The sequence below is a fragment of the Felis catus genome, chromosome B3, assembly GCF_018350175.1.
Source record: "Felis catus isolate Fca126 chromosome B3, F.catus_Fca126_mat1.0, whole genome shotgun sequence".
NCBI classification, from domain to species: domain Eukaryota; kingdom Metazoa; phylum Chordata; class Mammalia; order Carnivora; family Felidae; genus Felis; species Felis catus.
This window is the reverse complement of record NC_058373.1, coordinates 33,660,685-33,685,252: the sequence shown is the minus strand read 5'-3', so window position 1 is coordinate 33,685,252 and position 24,568 is coordinate 33,660,685. Positions and strand designations below refer to the sequence as shown.

Here is a 24,568-nt window from a genome sequence, read left to right as displayed (position 1 = left end):
ACACACAAAAGAAAAAATTTTAAAGTACTAACTACAAAAACCTCACTATATACTTCATCCCTAGGTACTGATCACTTAGTGCATCATTACGTTTCCTTCTTGACAACTCAGGAGTTCAACTTCCACAAACAAGATTTTATTCACTATTTCACTACTGCTGAGAAGGCTGTTGGTAATGACATCAGTCAACACTGCATGATAACTGTACTTGCTCCTTGGAAAAGGAGCAGCACCAGGTAGCAGAAATTTATTACTAAATTGACATTAAAATCTTCAGGGATTAAGGAAAGCCACAAGTCTTATTTTTCCGGAAAATTCAAAAAACACGTTAAAAAAAAAATCGCCTTGTGTCACTCAAAAACAAAACAAAAAAATGTGTAAAAATCTTCCAGAAAGGGAAGCAAATGATACTACATGGAGACACAGTCACATCCCTTAATGTAATGTGATTTAATTCTTATAGAGGTCCCTAAATGTCAGACTGGACTACCTCACACGTTCTACAGAAGAGACAAGATGAAAAGCAGGCTGTATGACCTTATATTAGCACACACACCCCTGCCCTGGGCCCGCACTCTTCCCTGTCCCCTCCCTCCTTTGGGTGTCAGTTAGCCCCCTTAGGTCCCACTGGGGGGGGGGGGGGTAGGGAGTACACTAGGTTAAGCAAACACCCCTCCAGAATTTAAAGGCAAAACTCTTCCAACCAAAGAAAAGAGAAAGATAACAAGGTCTGCCTGAGAGGGCTGGGGGAGAGGCTGCTGTCTGATGGTGTCTACAGAGGGGCTGACACCAGATCCACTGGGAGGAGAGAGCATCAAGAACAGACTATCCGCAAGGCGAGGAGGGTAGGGTTGACGGGAAGCGAGCTGGGAGGGGTCCGCAGGCAGGGGGTGGGCTGCAAGGTCGCTCTGGGTTAGGGGGCGGCCGCGCCTGGGTGTCAGAGGAACTGTGACCGGGTCAGCTTACGGGAGGCCGTAACGGAGTCTGGAGGCTCCACGAGGAGTCCTAAGAGAGTCCGAAGGGGGGTTCTAACGGGCTGTGCTGGGGATGGGGGGCCGTGACAGAACCGTCCGGGAGCTGGCGGGCCGGAGTGGTGTCTGGCCAATGGAAGATACGATGGGTGGGGTCTACCGGGGACCCAGCGCAGCGATCTGGTGTCTGGGAGGCTCCTAGGCAGACCCGCTCACGGGGCGTCTCCGCTGGGGCGGGGCTGCCCCAAAGGAGCCAAAGAGCGAGACCGAGACGTGGGCCGGGCCGGGCGGCAGGGCCTCTGGGCGGCTTGGGCGGGTCTTACCTCGGGCTCCGCCGCGGTGGCCACTGCAGCCCCCTCCTCTTCGGGAAACGCCACCTCCTACCCGCGGCCCCAGGGTCAGGGCGCCGGAGACCGCAGAGGCTGAGGCCACCAAGAGTCAAACGGTTCCAGGAGGGTGGGCCCAGCTGCCTCAGGGTCCGGGAGAGCGGCCGCCGCGCATCCCCCGCCCTGTCAGAGAGACTCCGCCCGGCCCGCGAGGGCACATCCCCCGCCGCACCCCGCCCAGAGAGCACGCGTTGGACCGTCGCCTCAGCCGCTGTCGCCGCCTCTGCCGGTGCCGCGGGTGCCTCCTCCGCCGCCTCTCACAGTCCTTGCGGTACCCTCAGCAGCCACCGCCAACCGCCGCCGCGTCCCGCGTCCACTCAGGCCCGCGCGCCCCCGACCCCGCGCACGCGGCCCCGCCCCGAGCGACTCCTCGGCTGCAGACGAGCAGGCGCGCGCGCACTTACCTCCCACGCCCCCTACCGGAGCCGGGCAGCCTGCCGGCCCTGCCCCCGCACGTGACGCCGCCGGAGAGAACGGCTGGCGCTTGCGCGGGCACGCCCCATTCGTCCGCCCCAGGCGGCCCCGCCCAAACTTTTCTTCCTCACCTTACGGCAGAGCTCGGAACGCTGCCTCAGATTCTCACTCCACTAGAGAGGAATGTCGCAAGGTTGGGGTAGAAAACTCTGAGTTTACGACTGTAGCTCTCGCTTTCCGGCCAATACTGAGGTGCCTGAAGGCTGGTTGGGGTGGTGAGGCCCGAGGCAGGTAAGAAGCCGCCTCCCCACTTTGGTTGGTAAGGCGGTGTGTCCCGTCGGGGAGCTGCTTTGCGGCCCTAGCCGACTTAACGTGTCCTTGCCCCCTCCCCAGTTCTGGCGCAGGATTCTCAGCGCCGCCCCTCTTAGCCCCCGCCCCTTCCCACACACACGCCCTCTCCCCTCGCATTTCCCCGCCCCCGACCTCCGTTTCCTAGTCTCGCTTTCCATTCATTCCTCAGACTTTTCACTGAGTGCTTTCTGGTGCTTTAGACTCCAGGAAGTCAGAAGCAAATGAAACCGTTTCAGCTTTCTGAAGTGCTGTGTTACATGGGAGACTTTGAGAGAATCCGCAGTGGTAATAAAGTAAAATTATAATATAAGAAAAAAAAAAAAAGGCACAGGGTCCTCTTTGAGCATAGAAGAGGGGCCCCTGCTTGTGTGGAACGACTTGGGGAAACCTTTTCCAAGGTGACCTTTTGGCCACTCTTGTGTTAAAAGGCCAGTGAGCAGTAGCTGGTCAGAGAAACAGGAGACAAGCAGAGAGAATGACGGGCACAAAAGCGAATCATAGTATTGGCTGTTAAGAGTAAAAAGAGGAATAGAATATAGCTGGCGGAAGCGATAGGTGTAGATTACCCTTTAAAGAAGCATCATAGTAAGATTGTGAGAGAGTTAAGCATAGTAAGATTGTGAGAGAGTTAAGGGGCGAGAATGTGGGCCGCAAGAATGTTTTCTTTAAAGATGGGAGACTTAGGCATAGAAGTGGTCCACTTCGGGTTCCACGGTGGACCACTTCTATGCCTAAGTGGCACCCTTCATGGATAAGGGTGGCTGATTGATAGCTTCAGGAGCACTAGTGGAACTCAACCTTGTATGCATGTTAGAATAACCTGAGAAGTTAAAAAAAAAAAAAAAATGCTGTTGCTCCACCCAAGACCAATTGAATAAACCGGGACTAGGGCCCAGGCCATCAGTATTTAAAAAAAAAAAAAGTTTCTGAGGTGACTAACGCTGACGGTTGAGAACCAATAAAGGATGGGAAAGTAAGGAGGGGCAGGAAGTTGATGGTGTTGGCTCTGTAACATTAAGGTGGGAGTTATTTGATGAAAGAGTTGGGGCTGGAATGAGAAGCTTGAGTAGAGTGATGGAAGTTTTGGGTAACCACTCTGGGAAATGGGAAAAAAGTGTCATTTTTGCCTTTCCCTTCAACACAGTTACATCCCTCAATCTGAGGATGTAAAATGAAGTCCACTTCAGTTAGGGCTCTCTTTACTCTCCCTTTCCCTACCATCCAGCATTTATCAGCTGGGGATCCAACCTTAGGGCTGAATCAAGGGTATCTTTATTTATGTCCTCAAAAAAGATCAGTGCTAAGTCAATTTGAGATTCAAAGACTAACTTTACTCCCCTGGAAATTACTGCATACAGTGCCTTGCCAATTTAGAATCTTTTATTATTCATTTCATCAATCATTTAAGGAATAAGATATAAAGATAGTTAAGATATAGCCCTATTCAGGGGCACCTGGGTGGCTCAGTCGGTTGGGTGTCTGACTTCAGCTCAGGTCATGATCTCACGGTTTGTGAGTTTGACCCCTGCATCGGGCTCTGTGCTGACAGCCTGGAGCCTGCTCCGGATTCTGTGTCTCCCTCTCTCTGCCCCTCCCCTGCTCGTGCTCTGTCTCTCTCTGTCTCAAAAAGAAAAAAAAATTAAAAAATTTTAAAGATATAGCCCTATTAAGACCTCATAGTATTAGGGAAAACAAACCTTTAAAAAGAATAATTCACTTGGCAAGCAGAGGTCTGTATAAGGCAATGCCAAAGCCAGTGAGTGCAAGGCTACTGACTATTAACTAGGGCTAATTCAAAAACCAGTCTATCTGCCTCCAGATAAAAGACAGTTACTGTTGTCTGGTATGACTAGGGCTTAATATGGAGAGTAGGGGTGGGGCAGAGATAAAGGCGATAAAGTGGGTGTGAATAAGATTATGAAGAGCCTTGAATTCCATGCTAAAGTGTTTAGATAATCTATAAGCAATTAATAGGTATAAAAAACAAAGATAAAATAATCTTTTTTACACCACAGACTTCTTTGGCAGCCTGGCCTATGAACCCTATCTCAGAATAATATTTTTAAATATATAAAATAAAATGCATAGAAATAAAATCAATTTTATTGGAAGTTTTAAAATATTCAAACAACTGTATGATGTAGTTACATATGTGCTTCTTTATGCATTAAATAATATCTGGCAGCAGGCCTAATTATGTAATTTCAAAATAGTGATGCATATAAATTATATTTTGAGATACTCGTAGTAACTTCAATGTGATATTAAAATATCATATTTCTATTGGTGACAAAGACATAGGGACTGCTAATACTGCTGTGGATTATTGCCTATACTTATTGAAGAAAATGCTAAATTTCAGCTAGAGATTATTAAAAATCCAGAATGCAATTTTTTTCCCAGTCCAAGTTCATGGAACCCTAATTCTAGCTGCATCCTGGCCCATGGACCCTAGATTTATAAAAAGCTGACTGTAATAGTTTTTTTAAACAAGAGCATGATAGATCACTTCTCTGTTTCAGAAAAATACTAGAGTAGTTTTCACTTCCCAGCCTCTCTGTGGAAGTAGAGAACTGGCTATTTTCTTCTCCTCTTATACGGTAGGGGCAGCAACCAGTACTAATTAATCCACTGTTGCCTAATAATTTGGGCCTGCGAGAGTATTGTACTTGTGCCTATGTATGTAGGAGCAGTACTAGGAAATAAATTGGGAAAGATAGGCTGGGGCTCTTTTTGTGGAAATCATTGAATGTCAAGATGTAATTTGTACTTAATTTGGTAGATAATGGAGAGATGTTAAAATCTTTGGAGTAGAATAATGTAATTATTAGAGTTCTGTTTGAAAAATTAATCTAGAAGTAATGTGTAGGTTGGATTGTCAGAAGATAGGAATGAAGAGACTAGACCAATAAATAATCTTTAACTAAATTTTACTGTAAAGTGATCTCTAAAGGGTCTGTTAAGTTACTTTGTTTCCCCAGTGTGACTGACCAGTCTAAAGAAACATAGATTGAACTAAATTACATACCTTTCTACAGAGATGCGCTTACCAGTGTGGAGGTCCATTAGCATTTTACATGTCAAGAGGCCAGCCCGTTCTTTTGTATTATAAGTGATAATGTTAGTACTTTTGATAGGCAGTGGCTTTACCACATATATAGGTTCCCAGGTGTTGCTAAGGCCTTTCTTAGTTAAATTCCATCTACATGTGTTAAATCCTACATTTCTGACTTTTTAAGGTCAAGATTTCTCTCTCCTTGTCAATCCCTTAAACCTCTTGGATGAGTAAAATGCATTAGCAAACAAGAAGGAAGTCCTTGAAGCCTAACCTGTCTCATTAGAAATTGATCAATACCAAACTATGTGAAATTTACTGCCCAAATTCTAGCTAGTTCCCAACTTGTGTGCTTTTTTAAATATATTCAAAAAATTAATTATGGGGTCCAAATATTACTAATCCAAATAAGTAATGTGAAGTTAACTTTCTGAACCAGATTCTCTGAGAGACTACTTTCTTCAGCATGACTAGCTATATTGATCTTGTCCGTCTAACTTTTGGAGAACATTTGGACAGCAATATGGTTTAACAGACTGAAAATCAAGTTTATGTAGAGGCTAAGGTTCATCTGTCTGTCTCCTTTTTAGGGGAACCAGGAAACAGGTCTATCTGAAAGCAGAAAGAATACTGGAAATTTTTGAAGCTTTTTAAGAATTTTTATTACAAAAGATCTCGGAAATTTCCTTTCTCTGGCTTCTGATTAAGTGGCTACTACCCCTTCCACACCTTTATCTGTTATGAAAGCACCAAACACAGTCCTGATACTGAAAAAAATTGTCCCATTTACAATTATTATATTCGAGCGTCTAGATTACAGGTTAAAAAACGTGAGGACTTCCTTCTCTTATGGCCAGTGAATAAATAAATACTCTCTCATAGTAGAGTGGTAGGTTCAAGTCCTCCATCAAAGCAATAGCTTGGAGATTTCTGACCTTAGTTGGCTCTAATTTTCTCACTACTATTTGTTGTAGCAACTTGGTACTTTACATTAGCAGCTAAAATAAATAGTTGCTGGAAATGTTTAGCCCTACTTAATAGCATATAATTAAAATTTGGTTAGGTAGTTCACAAATATTTTGTATTAATTAACATTTACAGACAAATTGCTAAGACAGAAAATTCTCTATGTGTTTTTGGATCCCTTCAGATCCTGCTTTCCTATCAGCACAATACAGTAAAACATAAATTCATTATTTTTTTCATTCATTCATTATTTATTGAACCCCTGAGTGGCTCAGTCAGTTAACCAAGCTGACTCTTGGTTTCAGCTCAGGTCATGATCTCTCAGCCTCGTGGGTTCCAGCCCCAAGTCAGGCTCTGCACTAGCAGTTGTGGAGCCTGCTTGGGATTCTTTCTCTCGCTCTCTGCCCCTCCCCCACTTGCTCTGTCTCTGAGCAATATATAAAAAAACTTTTAAAAACTTTCATTGAGCCCCTACTATGTGCCAAGCACATTTTTGAAACTCATTAATTAGGAGTTTGTAATAACAATTTACCTCTTAACTATCTATGAAAAAAAAATACTTTACCAGGCTTTGAAATCTACAGGACAAATAAGATTAAAACTTGATGAGTTTTTCATACTCTTTCAAACTGTGTCTGCATATAGCTATTGTGTGCTGAACACAGTGGTTATTTATGAAATCAGGCAGATAGTAACTTCAGCTTGATCACACCTTATTAGCTTTAATTTGTTTATACGTATGATAAAATTCTGTCCACTCCTTCATAAAATGTTATCTTACTCAAACCCCTCATTGAACCTATTGGCCTCCCTACACTCTGTCTTTACAACCCCAGGTATTTCAAATTTTGCATTTGTACAAAGTCATTTCTTGGAAGATTTTAAGCAAAACACAGCTTAAGGAAAGGCTGGTGTTTACATCAAGTTTATAGTAAGGAAAAAAATTGTAGTACAATTAGAAATGGAACCTTTGAGTTAGAAACAGTAGACTGAAAATAAAATTATTTTCATGGTCAATGACATCTTAGCCATTGATAGCCATGCCTAGTAACAGAACAGTAAATAGAAAACCTTGGTGCTAGAAGAAATTCTAGAAAGTCTTCTAGTTTATCTTCCTGGCCCAAGGCAGGACCAAATGGAATTTATACTTAAAATACTTTAAAGTTAAGTATTCTGGTAGGAGAGTTAACAGGCATCATCATCATACCAAGTAGTTTTTCTACTTTGAGAGCTGAATTCCTCTATTTGTAAAATATTGATGTCAAGAGGAATATTGTTCAATTTATAAATAATTTATACAATTGAGAAATCTTCCTGTTTATAACAATTTTGTGTTTTTAGGAGTTTTTCAAAATGTATTTTACTTCTATATTTTATTCAGGAGAAACATTTATTAAATTTTCTCCAGTTTGTCAAGCACTAAAGAAACGGGGATGCATAAAATCTAATAATTTCTGCCCTCAAGAGGGATATATAAATCTTGATGGTAATTTTTACATTCTACTTTATACATATATTTAGGTTTAGGCTAGCATTAAAAGGAAACGTTTAATAGGGGGAAATTGAAACCAAAAAAAAAAGTTTGAACTTCCTTCCTGAAAATATTTCTGCTTATGCTGCCATGAAAAGCACATTTGGTCTTTGGATTTGATTCTTTTTGTGAAATTGCAAATGGAATCATACATTAGAAGTTGGACATAATCTAATTTTAGTAAATAGATTAATTTTACATCTTTGTGTTTGAATATTTATAGAAGAGATATTAGACTTTCTCTGTTTTGTTTTTTCTTTTCTTTCCAGAGGACAGAAGAGACCAGTGAGTTGAAAGAACAGACATATTTTAGGTCAGTGTAAGAGTGGGAGATGGTATATCCTTTTTTTTCCTGAATGGAAATAGCTGTATTTATTGGTTATATGCTTATTATAAAAAGAAAGGGGAAAAATATAAAGCAAACAGTATTAAAAGGTAGAAGGAAAAAAGTGTTAAGAAGCATTAATAATTCTCTTTTTTAAACTATATTTAAACTTTGGCTATCATTCTTGATTTTTTTCGTGTATATTTTCTTGTATAAATTTTTATATAAACTTCCTTTTCGTAGCATATCACAAACATATTTCCATGTCAATACATTGGTATCTACAACTTTATTTTTTAATGACTGAAAATATTTCATTGTATGAAAATCTATTATTTAAATTAATCAGTCCTCTTTTGAACTTTCAGATTGTTTCAGTAGTTCTTTTATAAATATTGCTGTGATGAACATCCTTCATAAATTTTTGCACACATCCTTAATATTTCCCTTAAGATAAATTTCTGAAAGTGTCATACCTTCACAGAGACATTTCTTAAGAATTAAAATATAATGGCAAATTACCCTTCAAAAAGCTTGCATATGTTTATATACTCCTGTCAACAATGAGAATGCTTGTTTTTCCCATGGTCTCTCAGCAATGCTAGTTATTACCTGTTTTCCTCATCTTTGCTAATTTGATAGATAAAAAATTAAATCTTGCTTTAACTTGATTTCCTTTGATTACTAGTAAAGTGTTGAGTATCTTTTCATGCATTTATTGGCCATGTAAGTGTATTAAGCTCCATTTTCTTCTAATATTTTTGTTTCTTAACATTTAAATGTTATTCCACTTAAAATATGAGTTCATATAAGGTATGAGGCGGAGATCTAACTTCTTTTTTTTTTTTTATCAAATGATTAACATTTTGCCTCACTGCCATTTATTAAGTAACTCAGCAAGCACGTCCCAAACTTCACTGCACAGCCAATAAGGTGTTAATAGATATTCTGTTTAAAAGGAAAAAAAAAGTGTCTCGTGGTCAAATGAGTTTGGGGGAAAAAATAAGACCAAGAAAAGTTACATTTCCTTATTACAAAACTTCTAGTCTCTAATATGATTGTGTGCATTATGAACCTCCAATGAGGACTTTTAGGATGAAGCATTTCCCTAACTTATTTAACCATATAACCTTATTTTTTTTCTTTCAAGAAATACCTTTGAAATCTGTGGAAGTGTACTGTCCAAAATAGTAGCCAATAGCCACATGTAGATATTTAAATTTAAGTTTAAATTAATTAAAAATTAAATGTTCAGTTCCACAGTCTTATGAGCCACATTTCAAGTGCTCAGTAGCCACATGTAGCAAGTGACTACTGTATTGGACATTGCCAATAAGGAACATTTCCATTATCATCAAAAGTACTATTGGACAGCACTCTTTTAGAACACAATTCATTGAAACTGACTCCCAACCTATTGGTTTTCTACTGAACCAGCAGCTTCTTCCCTTACTTGTATCAGATTGGCTTCCATTGAATTGTAAATTTTCCCTTTAAGGTAGTTTTTATTACCTTTTATGTAATTACCTTGTTGTTTTTTACAACAAATATTCCAGTAATATACATTTTAAGGATTTCAAGATTAAGATGAAAAAGTAGTCTCTTCCTTTTGCTAAAATTAAGCCTTCGTTTAGGAATTGTTCTATACTATGAATTCAATATTAGCTTCATTTAGCTACAGAAGTTGGAAGATGTTATAAACTGTTACTGCAGGGTTTGTGTATACTGACAATACACAATTAACATCGTTGCTCCACTCAGGTCGAGAGAACAATTTTCTCTGGAGTTAGCATTCACCCTTCTTCTGCCAAAGGTAAAGCACAGAGCAGAGTCATGCCCTAGCTAAATCTATGTTTGATGACTTTGTGGCCTTATAAAAAAGACAGATGTGCTTTATTTTCAAGAAATCTCTAAGGCCCATTATTACCACCCCAAATATAGGGAGCAGGGAAGACAACTCTTTTTGAGTCCGCTATATATGTCAGATGACATGCTGAGTGTTTTCACTCATGTTTTTATTTTATGTAACAGTCTATGAGGCAGGTGTTATTATTACCTCATTTTACAGATGAGGAAAATGAGGCCCAGAAAGAGAATAAATAACTTGCCCAGATTCACACAGATAGGCAAGTGGCAAAGTAGAGCCTGGACCCAAAGCCTCCTAGCCCCAAAACATAGAACTAAAATATATTTTGTAGAACTTTACAAATAGAACTATGAGGAGGTTATTGTCTCCCCAGTTCACTCTTCAGTCTTCCTTACCATCCACCAAGGCCAAGTACACAGGTCTTCTTATTTCTGAAGGAGTTTACTATTAAGTGAAGAGGAGAAAAGACAAAACACAAAACCAAAGCAGAAAGGGGGATGTTACAAACAATGCAAACGTCTTAAGAGGACTTATTTCTCTTTTTACCCTGAATCTATATTTTCTGATTCCTTTTTTGAAGTGTTTCATTCATCTGGCAAATATTTATTGTACCTCAGATATGCCAAGCACAGTGCTCCCTGTATAGAAAGGAAATATCCCTAGGAGAGTTCTAGATGGTTCTTGGTTCTTTTGCTGGATCCCCTTCTGTCTCCTTGTCCCCCACCCCATTAGTAATGGGATCGTCATCCTTTATGGTCACCCTAACTAAAACCCACAGACAATTTCCTAATGATTCTCTTTCTCTAATCACTTATTGAGTCTCTGTCTACAATACCTTTCCTCCTTGCCTCCCCATTTCTACCATTTCCCCTGATTTAGGCCATTTCCTCCTACTTACACTTTCAATAAAAATCTACTTGATCTCTTCCTCCAGTTGCTCTCCCTACCAATTAATCCTATGTACTATGGCTGAATTATTAAACTTCCTAAAGCACCAGCCTTGCCATTAATGGATTCCCATTTCCTCAGTATAAATTCCAAATTCTTTCACCTGGACTTCAGTCTGTTACCATTTAGCTTCTAATAATTTTCCTCTGACCTTCATCTGTACCCCTATTCCTACTTCATTCCAGCCAGACTGGAATGAGCCTCTAGGGGCACTTCCCTTGCCTCTCTTACCTTCTTAATGCCTTTCTCCATGCATCTAATTCTATATGCCTTTCAAGAGCCAGCTTTTATGCCACTTTTTCCTGGAAGTCTTTCCTGATCTCAAGTCTCCTTCCCTTTCTTAGCCAGAGGTGATTGTTCACTCTTCTGAACTCCCATACATTTTATTTCTGCCCTTTGTGGGTTTCTGATCTTATTGACTATAAGCCATCTTACACATCTTGGTATCTCCCACAACAGCTATTAGGTACACAGTAGGTGCTTATTGAGTAAAAAGAATTGTATATTCACTATGTATTCATTATAACATAATAGGCTTATGCTCAGTCAGGGTAGGAACTATGACTATTTCATTCCCATTCTGTATTTTCAACCCCTAGCACAAAGGAAACACTCAGTAAACATTTGTTAAATAAAATACATCACAGTTATCAGTTATTGGGATATAAATTTCCTTGAGACACAATAGATGTCTGGAAATACTACTTTATGTTATATTTTTTAAAATATTAGTTACCAATGTTTCTTCATTTTATATTGACAAATACTCCAGGATAAAGGTCATGTATTAATATTCTCACTTTACAGAAGAGGATACTGAGGCTTAAAGAAATTGAGTAGTTTATTTATGATCATACGGCCAATGAGTAACAGAATTGAGTCTAAAATTCAAGTCTTCAGATGCTAAGTTTAGAGTTTTTCTTCGCTAACAATGCTTTGGCCAAAGGCTCCTTTGGTTCCATTTGCTTTAGAATTGTTGGGGTTAAACTATTGCTAGCATGCTGGGTGGAATAGACCTAGATCCTTGACTGACCCATTGTCTGGATGTTGGATATTTTCAAAATCAAACAGAACACTAAAACCATTTTCTGAGGGTGCCTGGGTGGCTCAGTCGGTTAAGCGTCCGACTTCAGCTCAGGTCATAATCTTACAGTTTGTGGGTTCAAGCCCCGTGTTGGGCTCTGTGCTGACACCTCAGAGCCTGGAGCCTGCTTCAGATGCTGTGTCTCCCTCTCTCTCTGCCCCTCCTCCACTTGTGCTGTTTCTGTCTCTCCCAAAAATAAATAATAAACCTTAAAAAAAAAATTTAAGCCCTTAAAAAAAAACAACTATATATTCTGAAGGAAATCTTGGCCACTTATGTCACTCCTTCCAAGGTGAGATGCCTGTCTTTTCAGGAACTCTTCTCCTTGTAGGCTTCTATCCCTAGTTGGGTTGGCTATTAATATGTGGGTCTGATTTCAGTGTAGAGAGTAGGTCTCCAGGTATTTGCCAGGCAGTAAAATCTGGTACTCACCACTACATAGTATTCGTTGAGAGCAGGGGGAAGAGATTGGGGGAGCTTTGCTTGATGCACAAGCAGTCATTCCATTTTCATATTAATTTACTCTTAAGTCACATCAGCAGCAAGCTGAGAACCTAGCCTCCATAGACTTGTTTTTACTAGACTGCTGTTAATTCATTTGCCATCAGACTGGATATGAAGGATCGTTATAAGAAACAACTTCATCTATCATAAGAATATTGAGGGACATTATTCATTATGATACACCTTGTCTTTTATGAAAATTGCTTGAAAAAAAAACTGCCTAACCTTAATACAAAGAATGTTTTTACCTCTCCTGAGCAATTGCTTTGTTTTTACCTTACGGACATTGTGAATGTTTAACTTTATAGTCTCTGGTTAGCTGCCAAAAATCTTAGAGCCAAATTTGTGGCCCACCCATAGCAAATGTGCTCTATGCCTCGTTAAACTTTGTTCCAGGCTCTAGTTTATGTCTCTCCTGAAGTTATTCTCTTTTCTTAAGAAAATCTTAGAGTACCCTCTTTCCCTTGGCCCCTGGGTGTTCCGTATCTGCAGCCCCCAGACCTCGCCTTCCCAAACCCCGACCCAGCTGCCGCCCACCCTCAATGCTCCTCTTAAAAGCTTGGTCGCCCCCGACGTCCAGGTCTGGATACGGAAGCCAAACCGGGGTCTGCCTTGAGGGACCAGCAACCCACCCCACCTGGCGTCCCCTTCCCTTCCTTCCCCCTGAAAAAAAAAAAAAAGAAAGAAAATCTTAAGATTTGGGGCACCTGGGTGGCTCAGTCGGTTAAACATCCAACTTCAGCTCAGGGCATGATCTCATGGTTCATGGGTTTGAGCCCTGCATCTGGCTGTGTGTTGACAGCTCAGAGCCTGGACCCTGCTTTGGATTCTGTGTCTCCTCTCTCTGCCCCTCCCCCACTTGCACTCTGTCTCTCTCTCAAAAATAAATAAACATTTTTTAAAAACCTTTTTTTAAAGAAAAGAAAATCTTAAAATATTTTCATTCGATCTTATGTTGTATATTTATATTAATATGTATGTGTATATACATATGTTTCTCATAAACAGCCCTATATTGTTCCTGAAATAGTTCAGATTATATACTATATGCACATAAAACCATCTTTGGTGCTTCTTAATTACCTAGGGGTATATTTATTTTTTCTTACAGGTTTTTCAGACTTTTGATTACAGAAAAATGTCTGTGCCACAAAATTTTATTATTTTAGTAGTGTAATCAAATGGTAAAATACCTGGTCTGATGGCCAGAATTGATTATTAATGGCTAGAATTAATTGATTATTCTAGCCCAGTCTTTCACAGAAATGATATTATTATAATATGCTTTGTTTTATACTCTCAATCTGCATGTGATCGTTTATTGCTTTGGATTTTTAGTGATGTTGTAATGCTGTCAGGTCAATGCACAGCAGTTAACTCTCTCTGGCTTAAATATGTTATCTTGCACATTTATCAGACTTCTTTGTTAGTACCTTACCTTCGGTGATCATGAGCATATTAATCTTATCATATACTTTGTGTTGCTGTACTCTAAGTTAGTCATGCTTTTGTTTGGAAAAGATAATATGAAGAGATATTTGCTTCCAAACTTCATTTGCTTTCACTGGTGTGGAGCGCTATGTAGATGTTCTGATCATCTTACTAATACCACTTAATAATATAAATGCTCTTGGAACAACATTTTATATTCTTGTAATAACTTCAAGTAAAATTATTTGGCCTTTCTGCAACTCACTGAGGCATGTAAGCAGATATATGCCCTTTTTACAGACAACAAAGCAAAGACAAAATCATTTAAATTTTGTGATAAAACTAGGGCTAGATCCAGGTCGCCTGATTCCTGTGCCTAACTACCTTTCAATGATAAAAATTTCTAACTTATAAACATTACATAATCTTTATCTTACCCCTTGAAGTTAAAGATGAGAAATGGATGAGGAAAACTAGATCACTCATACTCAAAACTGAGCAGAATCAGGAATGATTTTCATTTGTAAAACTCATGATTTTCTGTTCTTGAAATGTTCTTTCATTTATCTTTTTTTCAAGTTTATTTATTTATTTTTGAAAGAGACAGAAAGCACAAGCAGGGAAAGGACAGACAGAGAGAGGGAGACACAGAACCTGAAGCAGGCTCCAGGCTCTGAGCTCTTAGTGCAGAGTCCGACGCAGGGCTTAAACCCATGAACTATGAGATCATGACCTGAGCCAAAGTTAGACGCTTAACCGACTGAGCCATCCAGGCACCCCTGTAGTTCCTTTTAACTACAGCTCTAATCACTGTCACTTTCCATTATGGAATGAGGAAGCAATATTTTTATCTTATCTCGAAAATAAATGTTGAAATGGAAACTATTTCCCTTGTTAATAAGCAACATTTTTCTTCAGACTCTTTGAAAATTCACTTTAATGTAAAAATAACTTGCCATTGTTATCATGCATATTCATTAAAGGACCAAATATAGGGTTAATGGTAGGAAGTTTGATAAATGTCTGTTATAATTTTAACCAATCTCTGCATTTAAAGAGGAAGATAAAAATTCATGCTTACTGTTTCAGCATGAAAATTTTCCAAAGTTCTCATTTTAACTAATTGTTAACACACAATCCAGAAGCTAGAGTCTGTTGAATGTTTACTCTCAGGCAGGCATTATTGCTAAAAACTTTACAATTGTATTTAATCTTTAAAAAAAACCTGTAAGAGTAGCTACTATTTATGATCCCCATTTTACAGCAAGGTGTCATATTCAGCAGTAAATATTATCTTCTGCCTCTCCTTCAGCTACTGGAATTTCTGATCAGCCCTGGTCAGGACAAGATGGACCCTGTAGTTTTGAGTTACATGGACAGTCTACTGCGGCAATCAGATGTCTCGCTGTTGGATCCTCCAAGCTGGCTCAATGACCATATTATTGGATTTGCCTTTGAGTACTTTGCCAACAGTCAGTTTCATGACTGCTCTGACCATGTCTGCTTCATCAGTCCCGAAGTTACCCAGTTCATCAAGTGCACTAGCAACCAAGCAGAGATTGCCATGTTCCTTGAACCCCTAGACCTCCCCAACAAGAGAGTTGTATTTTTAGCCATCAATGATAATTCCAATGAGGCAGCTGGGGGAACCCATTGGAGTTTGTTGGTTTATGTCCAAGATAAAAATAGCTTTCTTCATTATGATTCCCATAGCAGAAGCAACTCAGTTCATGCAAAGCAGGTAGCAGAGAAACTGGAGACTTTCTTAGGCAGAAAAGGAGACAAACTAGCCTTTGTGGAAGAGAGAGCCCCTGCTCAACAAAACAGCTATGACTGTGGGATGTATGTGATATGTAACACTGAGGCCTTGTGTCAGAACTTCTTTAGGCAACAACCAGAATCACTACTGCAGCTACTCACTCCTACATACATCACAAAGAAAAGGGGGGAATGGAAAGATCTCATTGCCAGACTTGCCAAAAATTAGCTATCAAAGAATATTTGCGGCTGTTGAAGTCTCCTCTTTCTGCCCATCCCCATCTATTGGATGGCTGTAATCTCAGTGCCTGAAAGAAGATGCCTGATATCTTATTTTTCCCTGGAAGAATGTCATCTTCTGCATTATCCACATGGAAAGTTTCACTTTAACCCTAACTTGAGAGCAATATGCTCTGTGAAAATGTCTTGAAGTTATGCATCAAAACCTTAAAACCACGCTGTCTGAACATTTATTATTTCCCTTTTTGTCTCCCTTATTCCCATTGGCTTATTCAAAGGAAAAGCAGTGATCTTTAAAGAAACCAAGTGTATGTCATATCCAGAAGAATGTAAGAAGAACATTATAGAAGAATCAAAAACTTATTGCACAGCCCTGCATATTTAAAGAGATCAACTGGCTAGAAGCAGGTCAAGATCTAACCTAATTCAAGATCTAAATATTCTAAGAATCAGTTATTCAGTTCTGTGATACCTCTTCCATTCTCCGTGCAGAGGCTTTCCCAGCTATCTTTGTAACCTTTGCAGATATTTGATAAAGATGATGTTAGCCCATCTTCCCCCACTCTATTCCTGGAGTGTTTTAAGAAAGGGGGAATCTTTAACTTCATTAAAATAAATGGCTGTTGGACCTTTTAGTTTGCTCAGTGAATGGGTTGACTTGCTCCTCTGCATTGATAACAGCTTTTCTTCACCTTGTCTGTTAGCCATGCAACACTCCTTCCTTTTATATCCAAAGTTCTGTGGTTTTAAAACTTATAGCCAATAACTTCCCAAGGTTGCCTGTTATTTCTAATAAATATTGCTGCTTTCTAATAGTCATAGTTTTTCCTTTCCTCTTTATCCATAATCTGGCAGAATTGTTTTCAACCATGGTGATTTCAGGACTATTATCATATCTGAAACTTGCAAACTGAAAGTTGGCTTGTTTTTTTTTTTGTTTTTTTTTTTTTGCAGTTATAAAGCAGATAAAGTGAGCTTTCTCAACCCTTTCACTTAATTCAAAATGCAGACGATGTAATCTTTAAAATATGGAACCAAGAATAAAAAGAAATGCTATCCCTCCTAAATCATTGATGTGTTTTTTTCTGAGTTGTTTCAAATAATTAACAACCCGATATGTTGGGTACACACATTAATTCTATTCCTAATGAAAACTAGATTGCAGTGCTTACGAGACTTAAAAACCAAAGATTAGTTTCAGCTGTGAAATTTATTTCACCTCCCTCCCCAACCTAACCTTGCCCCCAGCCCTCATAGCCCAAAATAATCTCACCACTCAGTAACCACAAAGGCAGTAACTCCATTCTTTTTAGTCAGGGGAGTGGGGGGAAACCACAGTGTAAGTAATACAGGTTACATAGCAGGCCCAAGTGAACATGAGTTGAAACTGAAAGTCTGAGAAAGTTACAGAAAAAGTTTCCATTTCAAGTCAGTATGTTTTGGATAAAAAGGAGACCTAATGAAGATGGGAACAGGCAAAAAAAAAAAAAAAAAAAAAAAAGATTAGGAACTGGCAATCAGCCATAGAGGTGAAATAGGGAGGGAAGGGGAGTAAGAGAAGTGACATGGAATGCTGAAGCCATGATTGTAGATAAAGATAAGAAGACAATATTATTTTAGTAACTGTTGACTTAGGTATCTAGTCTAGACTATGAAAAAGGCAAATGCTCTCTGGGAAAAGTTGTTTCTATAATGCAAAGTATGTCTGTTTAAATGTCAGATTGTCTCCCTCTTATAAGTTAATACATATGAGAGCAATCTTTCCTGACTCCCTAAAAGTCATACCAGAAATAAATTACATTTTGAACTAAACTAGTAAAGTCTTAAAAAAAAAAAAATCTAAGGTCTCCTTTTCCAAATGAATAACGTGATTGGACTGTGCCACAAGTTAGTCTTCTATAAAACTTTTGAGTATGGAATTTTTAAGTATTAGCATTATAAATGACAGGAGACTTTAAGAGTTGACTTGTAACATTTCACTAGATACTTTAATAGCCATAGGTCATGTGCTTGCTTGACCATACACCATTGATGCTATGTGATACAAAATAGGGAAAAGATCTTTTGTGGTATTGTTTCCTTTTCTCAGAGTCAAAAGAATCCAGTCTGCAAAACGCAGCTTCAAAATATTCAAAAGGAAAGCAAGATTTTTAGAACTGGATTGAGCAATTGTTACACTGAACTTCCCTGCTTTCAAATACCCTGATGTATTGCTCCAAAAGTATATTCATACTTGTCCAACCCATGTCTCTTGGAATTTAGAAAAGTTACCACTTATAAACTCAGCTGTAGATGGTGGTCAAAAATAAAAAATTATCAATGGGCTTTTTTTTACTTGAGTATAGCTGACACATAATGTTACATTAGTTTTAGGTATACAGTGATAATATATTAATACAGATTAATATTAATACAGGTAATATATTAATACAGATATTTAATCCTGTTCAAATCATAAATATTTCTCCTCTTTTGTTAGATGGCTGTTAAAGTTCCTAAACACTAGTCCTAACTGGATCAGAATAATGAAAAAGCCACAAGTGGATTATATTTCTGATATAATCAGAATACCTTATTATTTTCACTGTAAATTTTACTATCTCCATATTAACCATATGTTTTAATAAAACATATTTCATTAAAATGACAAAGTAGAATTTCTTAGTCTTGGTTATCTACTGATACTGAAGTTTTTTTCTTCCATCACTTAAAATAGAAAAGGAGAAAATACAAAAATTTACATGCTGTGCTCATGGGAAAGAACATGAGTGTTTTAATCAAATTCAAGCCCCATCTGTTATAAATGTATAGCCTCAGGCAGGTTTAAGATTGAGTCGCCTTGGGGTGCTTGGGTGGCTCAGTCTGCTAAGCAGCCAACTCTTGATTTCAACTCTTGAAATCAAGCCTTAGTGTGGAACCTGCTTGGGATACTCTCTTTCTCCCTCTGCCCCTCTCCCCCACTTGCACTCTTTCTCTCTCTCACTCTCTCTCACAAATAAATAAATTAAAAAAAAAAAAAAAGGTTAAGTAGCCTCATTTGCAAAATGAAAGTAGTAGTGTGTTTAAGCAAGTGCTATAAGGATTAAATATTATAGGTAAAGCATACAGTAGACACTAAAATAAACCTATTGCCATCTATCTCACTACCGAGTTCCATTTTAAGTCTAGCAACAAGTTTAAAAAATTAGTTGTTTTTTTAAGATTTTATTTAAGTAATCTCTACACCCAATGTGGGGCTCAAACTCACAACCCTGAGATTAAAGAGTCACACACTCCCACCAAATGAGCCAACCAGGTGCACCTGAAAACTTAGTTATATTGTAACTAAACAGCTGTATAAAAAATGGCCTGATAGTTAAAAACTTAGTCAAGGATTGTAAATGGCAACAGCTAATCTTCCTATCACTTTATAATGTACAAGTTACTTTATGTTACTAGATATTATAATTATATAATCTCACTTAATTGTCATGTTTTGCCAGGTATCATCATTCTAGTCATAGATCAGAAACAAACTCAGAGAAGTTCAGTCACATGATTGAGAGTAACCAGAACTCCTTACTTGAACATTTTAAGTAATCTCTCACTTTATACATTTCATAAATTCAGCTGGTATATTAAGACAGCAATATTGAGAAATTGTCATCTCAATTAACTGCTGGGTAGCAGAACCTATATAACTGGCTTTGCTTTATATGTTAGGTCATGTTTGGATCAGCTCCTGACATTGATCTACCGATCTAATGCATTTTAAAAGCCCTACATTGTACTTCCTTTCACATTCCATGCATATGAAAGATGGGAAGTAGAAAGAGAGCAGCAGCCTTGGGTATCTCATAAAAAAGAGCTTAAAAGAATTTCATTTTATACAAGTAAAACTGAGCAAAGGGGCGCCTGGGTGGCTCAGTCGGTTAAGAGTCCGACTTTGGCTCAGGTCATGATTTTGTGGTTTGTGAGTTTGAGCCCCGCGTGGGGCTCTGTGCTGACAGCTCAGAGCCTGGAGCCTGCTTCTGATTCTGTCTCCCTCTCCCTCTGCCTCTCCCCCGCTTGCTCTCTGTCTCTCAAAAATGAATAAATGTAAACAAAATTTTCTTTAAAAACCAACAAATAAAACTAAGCAAAGATGGAGCACTCTGTACGCAAGTGGGGAAAATGAGACAAAAGAAATTCCACTAAGGAAAAATCTGGTGCTAAATGCATGTAAATGAAGTTTTCTTAGGTAGGGAAAAGCTAACATGTCAGAGTGTCAAAGGAAATGGAAGCCAACTTCAGTGTCAGCAGTAGGAAGAGTTATCAGGAAACTAGAAGAAAATAATTAGATCCTGTGGTTTGTGCTAAAAGACAAGAGAGAAGGATTACTTTGTGCCTCTTTTCCTTCTGGATACCCAAACGAAGAAACCTGTTTGGAACCCTCTCCCCATGACACAAGCTGGGTCAAAGTTTTCTGCACTGGGCTGTGCTTCCCCAGCCAGCTCACACTCCGGCTCTCCACTGCTGCCACCTCAGTCAAGCCTGCAAAGCCCTTACCTCCTCCTGCACTCTGCAACTTCAGAAAGAAAACAGGAACTACCATGTACCCCTTCAACGTTCCTGACTCCAAATCTATGAACCTACCTGTATCTATACCACTTTTGAGCATTCTTCACTCCTATTGCAGTGACTCTCATAAGGAAAAGGCTAATCCCTTAACCTGTACACAGGACCTTGTGCAAACGGCATACACACACACACGTACACACACACACACCATCGTCATCATGGCCACTCTTCTCTGCTGGCTCCTTTCCAATAGCACCTGGATGTATAGATGTATTAAATCTCTCCATCTTTAAAAATAAATAAAAGCATAACCTCATGTCTCCCTCTAGATATTGACCTTTTGCTTTCCTCCTCTTTAACAGCCAAATCTAAAGTGTCACAATTTCTCACCTCCCTCCCACTTCTCAAACCACTGTAATCTAGATTCTGCTCCCACCACTATACAAAAACGTCTCAATAAGATCACTTACGGTTCTTATTTGACTAGTCTTCCTAGCAACATTAAACCCTCCTTTTCAAACCACTCTTCCTTTAATTGATGTGACACCTAGTTTTCCTAGTACTTCACTGACCACTCTTTCTTATTTGCCAGTTTCTTCTCAACTTGTTAGAGATTCTCAGGGTTTAGGCTCTCCCAGCCATTCACCAGGCTAATGATAGAGTTGGACACTTCTCTCCTGAACTCTTCCAAAATTCTACCTGTATATCCTTTTACTGGACATCTCCCTTGGATATTTCATAAGCAACTTGAACCCAGCCAATCCTAAAGCTCAACTCATCTTCCCTCATCATCAAACCTACTTTATCAGTATTCTCTACCTCAGAAAATGACACCACTACTCACCCAGTTCTAGCCAGAAATCTAGGAGTCATCCCTGACGTGTGTGTCTCTCTCAGATTCCACATCTATCAATCTCAAAGTGATGTTCATTCCATATCTTAAATATCTTTTAAATATGTGTATTTCTCTCTATTGCCAATGCCACCACTCTAGTCCAAACAACCACCAGCTTTCATCTGGACTGCCACAATGGCTTCTAGGGTAGTCTCCAGTATTCATGCATACTTTCCATCCCTCAGTCCATTTTATATTCTGCCCATATATTAAAGCTCAGCATAATCTGGCCCCTTCCTGCTTTTCTTGCTCTTTATGAGCTAGACCACCCTTGCCCCACTTGACTGTACTCCAACTCTGCAGACCTTCTTATAGTTCCTCCAACACAACCCATTCTTTTCTCCTCTTAAAGCCTTCCTACCTGTTGTTCTCTCCCCCTTTAACTCCCCCATGTTCTTCCTCAGGGAAATTCCCATGTAATCTCTTCCTCAGAGAAATCTTCCCTGATGCACCAGACTAATTTGCTTTCAATGTGCCCAAATCACATATAATTTTTGGTGTTATATCTCTCTTCGCACTAAACTGTTGATGCCCTAGAGGCTAGGGACCATATCTGATTTTTTCATCATTGAATCCCTGCTGCTTAATATAGTGCCTGGCACATAGACACTGGGTGTTATTTGTAGAATGAAAGGATGCAAATATAGAAGCAATTTATCAGAAACAGCCCATCATTCTTCCATGGCATTGCAGCCAGAATCAAAATACCATGCTATCAGCATAATATCTCATGCTTGTATAAGAGCAAACTATTGTGGGGTTAGGGAGGTTGATGAACTTAAGCAACCTGACAGAAAATAAGAGAAACTCACTAAACATGTAACTCTAATATGCACATCTCTTCAATTTCTCTGCTGATTTGAAGTTTTCACATTTTACATAGTTGTAATCCCTGCATAAGCACTTTTTCCTTTTTTTTTTTTTTTTTTTTTAAGTAAGCTCTACATCCAACGTTGGGCTTGAACTCACAACCCCTAAAGAAGAGTTGCATGTTCTACCAGCTGAGCCAGCCAGACACATCATGCGTAAGCACTTTTAATTCTGCTTTTTTTACAAATGTCCACCCTAAATCATTGTCAACTTGTTATGTTTAAAGGTAACTTGGGATTACATCAAGTTAATAGGTCATGATTTTCTTAGCCCTTTCTCCACTGCTAGGCTTTTTGGTTAGTTCTGATATTGTTATGAATAGTAGTGCTACAAACTCTTCATAAGTAACTTTTTCACTTCAGATTATCTCCTTGAGGAATGCTAAAGTGGAATTGGACCAGCAAAGCATATGAGCAATTTTTATCCCTTCATATAGATAGACAGAGAATTCTCATAAGAATCAATGTTTACTACATTAAAAATATATAACATAAAAACTAATCCCATGTAGCCCTTACAACATTGAGTTTTATCTTTGTTTAAATTTATTTCTTGAAGTTTAAAAGATAATAACTTTTATTGAGCTCTTTCTGTACACTGGGGATTTCTAAGGATTTGGCATGAATTTTCCCATTCAATAATCACATAAACCTGTAATGTAGATACCATTACCATCTCCCTTTTAGAAAAGAGAAAACTAAGGCTTAGCACTGCCCAAGTTAAGTAAATTGATGAGGTTTAAATGTAGATGTACTGATTCCAGAACCTGAACTCTTAACCACCATAACGCTTGTTAGTGATAGTGGGTTTTTTTTTTCTGTTTTATTTTATCAAAAGGAATAACTTTTCTGATTTCAGGAGTATGGCATAATGTATTGCTAGAGAGCTTGTTGTTTGCTGAGCTAAATATCTAGATGGACCTTTTGGGGTTGAGAAAAGTCAACTCCCTGGGGTTAGCTTGAGTGGGCCAGGGGGACACAAAGAAAGATCAGTTACTCCAAATAATAAAATGAAAGAAATTTGAATTTTCATTGGATGCCCTAGAAAAAGAGAATGAGGCCTTGGTAAGAAAGAAGCAGAGGGGGGGTTGATGAAAAGAACTGAGATGGGATGTTTGCCAGAAACATAGCAGGAGGCAGGGGCCTATTGGAGATGGCCAGTGAGAAGTTTCCAAAATAGTGGAGAATGGATTTTCATTTCTATGAGCTTTCCATTTCTATGTGTGCATTGAATTTGGAGTTGTTTTCTGCTCTGTGCTGTAGCCTTCCATTAACTCTAAAACTTGTGTGCAATTTGGATACACCCAACCATCTTGGTGGTGGGCCATTTGGAGGAATGAAGGGAGACGACTGGCACATTACGGGCAAGAGGGCAATAGCCAAAGGAACAGGAGACAAGAAGACTGCATCACAGTCTGACCCAGGAGATAGAGAATCAACTCGGAGAAACTGAAGTCTCAGGACTTCCCAAAGTGGTCGGATATGAGACAGGGCCCATTTTTGTATTGAAAGAATGACCTTTAAACATTGAATCATTTGAAGTTTCCAGATCGTAAACTTTTGGGCCACATTCAAGGGAAAAAGTACTTTTGTTGAGCCACAGTAAAAGAAAAATGATTTATTAGCATTTATCAGCCACCTCCTTGATATGTGGTCATTAGCTTCCTTATCTCTTACAATGATGTGCTATAGGGCGCGGTCCTCCATCCTCTCCTGTGTGCACAGATACTCAGTCCCTGGTGATATTTCACCCGGTTCCATGCTTCTAGATATCATCCCTTTGTCAACAGTTCCCAAATTTATATCTCCCAGACCTCTCTCCAGAGCTCCAAACCCATATATCCCACTTGACATTCCCCACGTGGATATCCAAAGCTCATCTCAAACTCAGCACACCCAGTATTACATTTCTGATATTTCTTCCTCAAACTGCAACACTCATAGCTTTCTCCATCTCAGTGGATGGCAACTCCATCCGTCCTTTCCAGCTAAAACACAGAGTCATCCTTTATAACTCTTTTTCTGTTATATTCCATCTCTAGTATAACAGGGAAGTCTGTTGTTTTTGCCCTCAGGATATATCCAGAATCTGCCCATTTCTACCACCTGTTTTTCTACCACTCTCATCAGAGCCACCATGCCATCTCTCACCTGGTCTCTAACAGACCTCCCTGCTTCCACCTTTACCCTGCTAGCAGCTAAGGGTGATCCTTTTAAAACCTGTATAGTAAAAACTTGTTATTCACTCCTCTACTTCCCATTTCATTCACAGTAAAAGCCAAAGTTCTTACAGCAGTCTTCTGTGATCTCCCTGTCCCCCGCCACCCTGCACTGCCCCACCGTTACCTCTTTGACCTCACTTCCTAGTCCTGTCCTCTTGTTGTCTCTCTTCAGCTACACCTGCATCCTTGCTGTTACTGAACAAAGTCAGGCA

At 39.2% G+C, this 24,568-nt stretch overlaps 3 protein-coding genes across 16 annotated transcripts in view; 2 read left to right on the top strand and 1 right to left on the bottom strand.

Annotated features, from left to right (window-relative positions):
* The window catches only part of MYO9A (myosin IXA), a 280,504-nt gene extending 278,467 nt beyond the window's left edge, over positions 1–2,037 (bottom strand). For 5 of the 11 annotated variants that reach the window (XM_045059073.1, XM_045059076.1, XM_045059078.1 and 2 more), the window contains exon 1: positions 1,295–1,724. The gene's annotated coding sequence lies outside the window, so the exon portion shown is untranslated. Of the gene's footprint in view, positions 1–1,294; positions 1,725–1,902 lie in introns of those variants that run through there. The other 6 variants (XM_045059077.1, XM_045059079.1, XM_019832131.3 and 3 more) reach the window with 3 other exon arrangements.
* On the top strand, positions 1,048–1,974 carry LOC111560944 (cleavage and polyadenylation specificity factor subunit 6-like). Its single transcript, XM_023256162.2, has 2 exons — positions 1,048–1,125; positions 1,174–1,974. The coding sequence occupies exons 1-2, from the start codon at positions 1,048–1,050 to the stop codon at positions 1,972–1,974; spliced, it is 879 nt and encodes a 292-aa protein (XP_023111930.1).
* SENP8 (SUMO peptidase family member, NEDD8 specific) lies at positions 1,926–16,898 on the top strand. Of its 4 annotated transcripts, none has more exons than XM_006932421.5 (3): positions 1,973–2,062; positions 7,944–7,987; positions 15,146–16,898. In XM_006932421.5, exon 3 carries the CDS (start codon positions 15,182–15,184, stop codon positions 15,818–15,820), a length of 639 nt encoding a protein of 212 aa, XP_006932483.1. In that variant the 5' UTR covers positions 1,973–2,062; positions 7,944–7,987; positions 15,146–15,181; the 3' UTR covers positions 15,821–16,898. The 4 variants fall into 4 exon arrangements, with proteins under 4 accessions (XP_003987047.2, XP_006932483.1, XP_044915016.1 ...); XM_045059081.1 differs by lacking the exon at positions 1,973–2,062 and adding an exon at positions 2,349–2,407; XM_003986998.6 differs by lacking the exon at positions 7,944–7,987 and having other exon boundaries at positions 1,926–2,062.
* Positions 16,899–24,568: the final 7,670 nt, after the last annotated feature.

Excerpts from the sequence above, each read along its gene's own strand:
- LOC111560944 (XM_023256162.2), top strand. The coding sequence starts at position 1,048 with ATGGGGGGCCGTGACAGAACCGTCCGGGAGCTGGCGGGCCGGAGTGGT. Across the intron at positions 1,126-1,173 it reads TGGAAGATACGATGGGTGGG|GCAGACCCGCTCACGGGGCG; the intron begins GTCTACCGGGGA and ends GGAGGCTCCTAG.
- SENP8 (XM_003986998.6), top strand. The coding sequence starts at position 15,182 with ATGGACCCTGTAGTTTTGAGTTACATGGACAGTCTACTGCGGCAATCA.